The following is a 4160-nucleotide window of genomic DNA, read 5'->3' as shown; positions in this document are numbered from 1 at the left end:
AAAAAATGTATAGGCTCCCTCCCTAAATTTCGTTCTGGCTACGCCCATGTATGTAATTTATATGTTTGTATATATTACCACCATAATTCACATCGCTACCTAAAGATGAAAAGGTACCAAGCCCATTCTTTTTTCTAAAATTTGGTTTTTGATGCAGAATGGCAGGTAATACGAAACCAATTTCAAAAAATGGACTTGGCACCTTTTCACCCTTAGGTGACGATAAACATATGTATTTGTGCACATTCCCACACTCGTTCCAACCGAAAAGCATTTGCCTGTGTTGCATATATAGTACATACATATGTACATTAGACTGCATCACCAAAAAAAGTTGCGGATTTTCTGCCGGGATTAAAAAATTTATTAAATTTGAAGACGTCCACCAAAATATTTCGGAAAAATTTTAAGAAAATCCCTCCAAATATTAAAAAAATACCTCCAAATATTTAGAAAATACCTCCAAAAATGGACTTTTTTATGCATAAAAACAGTTTCTTAAAGAACTTTTTGAAAAAAAATCCCCTCAGATGACAAAACATATTAAGCTTAAAAAATCTGCATACAAATATTTAAAAATCTTTTCAACAGAATCGTAGTAATGAGATTTTTGATTTACGAAAAACTTGCATATCTGGGCTAAAACTATTCTGATTTATACTTGTGGGAGCTCAGTAGAAAAGTATTTTCCCACTCTTTTTATTTCTGTGCAAAAAAAAACTCATTCATGTCCCTTTTTTCCAAACACTAACACATCTTAATTCAACTTGGAATGACGCTCGTTCGTCCTACCTTTCTCTTTCATCTTTTTCATGAAAAAAGGGAGACAAAATACCTTTCCAATGATACCTCACAAGCCAAAAACGGAATAGTTTAGGTTCAGTTATTCATGTTGGTATTAGACCAATCTTTAAAAAAAAAGCTAAAAAAAACAGCACCAAAAATCTCATTATTACGATTCCGTTGAAAATGTTTGATGTGTATACATCTTTGGTTTCGGTAGGGGTAAAATTTGCGAAGCTGTAACGCATATCCCAGCACAAAATTTCGAAGGGCTTAGCATGTGTATTTCAGCATAAAATTTTTATTTTCATTAGAAGCGCCCTGTGTTCGCTTGCCAAATGGTTCATACATTTAGGCATATGCATAGTAAGAGGAAATGCGCTACAATTGATTATTAGCCGTCATCGATTCGCCATCAGTTAGCAAGTGGCGAAACGAACGAACTCAATGAGGTACAACCAAACTTGCTATCATCTATCCGTGCTAGCTAACTTTGTTGTTGTTTTCACATGCAAAATTTTTCGTTAAGCGACCGGAACTCAAACATAGCGAGCGAGAAGTGGCGAATCGCCGACGGCATGGCATCCTATGACACCCACAATGCACAAGATACTAATTCCTTATTAACAATAGGACAATTATCGGGGAGGCTCAAGAGGCCCACAACAAACACTACCGAGAAAATTATTCCCGGAAGTTTTCTCGTGAAGTATGTAACCGTGACATATATAACCAGCTGTTGGTGAGCTCGGACTCGTTTTTAAGCAGTATTTCGGTTCATGACCAAAAAAAGAAAAAATATCAAATCGTTTTCCCCAGACACAATAAACCTGCTGTTACCCTCTAAATCCGTTGTCAAAGATGTGACAAAGGAATAGTTTGAGGTCAGCGAAGATTCTGAAAGCGAAAACTAATTAACCAATGATAGTGTACACACATTTTATAAATAAAGGTAGTCAATATATTTAAATAGTAGATTATTGGCCAATATATATATTTTATTAATATAACCTATCTGTAATACAAATTATTTCAATTTTACATTTGATAAACAATTTTGAGTAGATAGAGGCAATAAAATATTTTTTGCCGCATAAAACTTGAAAATCTGCCTATATGCGGTGTTTCCAAGATATTTTAACGCCCTTGAGTCACAAGTATATACAAGTATATTTTATCAATCATACCGATAATGTCATGTATTAAAAGAATTAAAACTGAAAATGAATAAAAAAATTAAATCAGCAAAATGAATAAAATTAAGTGAAATTAATGTTTAATTTCTAACCTAACCTACATTTGTATGTGTGTAGCTGAATCGCTTTTATATATAAAAATATTATCCTAATTTTCGAGCTTGACTCCCTAATCTGTTATTAGAAAAACAGATTAGCCATGCAAAATTATAATTTAAAATATCTCAGATTAAACCGATAACTTTTTGGTGTCCAACCCAGTTTTGTCGATTATACTTGCGAAGAGAGAGAAAGTAAACAAAAATTGACGCTAGTAAGGAAAATAGGTTTGTAAAGGTATTTTTAATAAAATATTTAGTTAAAATATATTTAAATGGCCTAATATGTGTTGCAAAAGAAAAGTGACCACGGTGGCACAGAGAAGAAGTTTAACTTTTCCTCGAGTTGTGTGAATAACAAGCACAACCAATTTGACAGCTAAGGAGCTTTGATTGAGATTATATTTATATGTAAACGTACTTTTATGCTTTGCCGTTCGCATATGTATACACATCAAATTTCATGAGTACCTAGTACTCACGCCTTTTTTTAAATATTTTTATGCAAATTTTTTAGCTTAAACCGTTTGGTCATTTTAGGCGTTTTTTTTTGTGTACTCGTTCCAACCGAAAAGCATTTGCCTGTGTTGCATATATAGTACATACATATGTACATTAGACTGCATCACCAAAAAAAGTTGCGTATTTTCTGCCGGGATTAAAAAATTTATTAAATTTGGAGACGTCCACCAAAATATTTCGGAAAAATTTTAAGAAAATCCCTCCAAATATTAAAAAAATACCTCCAAATATTTAGAAAATACCTCCAAAAATGGACTTTTTTATGCATAAAAAACAGTTTCTTAAAGAACTTTTTGAAAAAAATCCCCTCAGATGACAAAACATATTAAGCTTAAAAAATCTGCATACAAATATTTAAAAATCTTTTCAACAGAATCGTAGTAATGAAATTTTTGATTTACGAAAAACTTGCATATCTGGGCTAAAACTATTCTGATTTATACTTGTGGGTGCTCAGTAGAAAAGTATTTTCCCACTCTTTTTATTTCTGTGCAAAAAAAAAACTCATTCATGTCCTTTTTTTCCAAACACTAACACATCTTAATTCAACTTGGAATGACGCTCGTTCATCCTTCCTTTCTCTTTCATCTTTTGCATGAAAAAAGGGTGACAAAATACCTTTCCAATGATACCTCACAAGTCAAAAACGGAATAGTTTAGGTTCAGTTATTCAAGTTGGTATTAGACCAATCTTTAAAAAAAAATTTTAAGTTAAGTTTAGCTTAAACCGTTTGGTCATTTTAGGCGTTTTTTTTAAGCCTTAATTAACTATTTGTATTTATAAAAAACTTCATTATTTGAGGTATTTTCAAATCGGTCCAGCTCACGTAAATCTTAATATTTTTCCAAAATATTTTGGTGGAAGTCTTAAAATATAATAGATTTTATAATTCCAATGGAAACACGCGCTTCAGAATTCGTTACGTTAAAATCTAATAATTTACGGTTCTCCTTGAAAATGCTTTCATCCATTGTGGCAAAGAAACAGTTAGCTTTTGAATCGGCCTCTCTTTGTGGATGTGCCGATTCTAAATCGTTTTTAAGTATGCTGACTCTGCCACGTTCGATCCTCACCACAGCTTTACTCAGCAGACTCATTCCAATCAACAAATCAGCACTCATTAAACTGTTGTCAACTATTAGAAATTCTACATCTTCAAAGCAAACACCATCTACGTCGGCTGTACATGATCCATCCGTTTTGATATTTGATCCGATGCCGCTCAGAGAAACACTTGCGCCTGTCATTAAATTACGTGGGCGGATTTTATTCAAAAGATGTTTTTACAGCACGCAAACATCACTCCCTGTATCAATCAATCCGTAAAGTGGAACACCGTTTAAGTTTACTTTTCTTTTCATATTAGTTTTTTTTTTGTAGTATGTTCGTTCATTCTCGGACATTCTGAACGTTTGTGACGGAATTGGTTACACCCAAAGCATTTCTGCCCCTTTAATTAGATAAATTATCTATGTTTGCTTGACTGGCTATATCAAGCATTTTATAAAGTTATTCCCTACACGTTTCTCCAGGTAGTTTCTTGGTTTCCCGCAATTTTTT

The 4160-nt window shown here is 32.9% G+C and overlaps 1 protein-coding gene across 1 annotated transcript; it reads right to left on the bottom strand.

The window, feature by feature from the left end:
* Positions 1–4060: 4060 nt before the first annotated feature.
* On the bottom strand, positions 4061–4160 carry LOC118748292 (the record flags this gene model as incomplete). The annotated part of the gene is given in 1 exon segment (XM_036482670.1): positions 4061–4160. A coding segment is annotated over 1 exon segment (51 nt), but the record flags the coding sequence as incomplete, so codon positions are not given.

This window comes from Rhagoletis pomonella, unplaced genomic scaffold (assembly GCF_013731165.1).
Source record: "Rhagoletis pomonella isolate Grant_MI unplaced genomic scaffold, Rhpom_1.0 Rhpom_scaffold_00001, whole genome shotgun sequence".
NCBI lineage: Eukaryota > Metazoa > Arthropoda > Insecta > Diptera > Tephritidae > Rhagoletis > Rhagoletis pomonella.
This window is presented reverse-complemented; position numbering and strand designations above follow the sequence as displayed.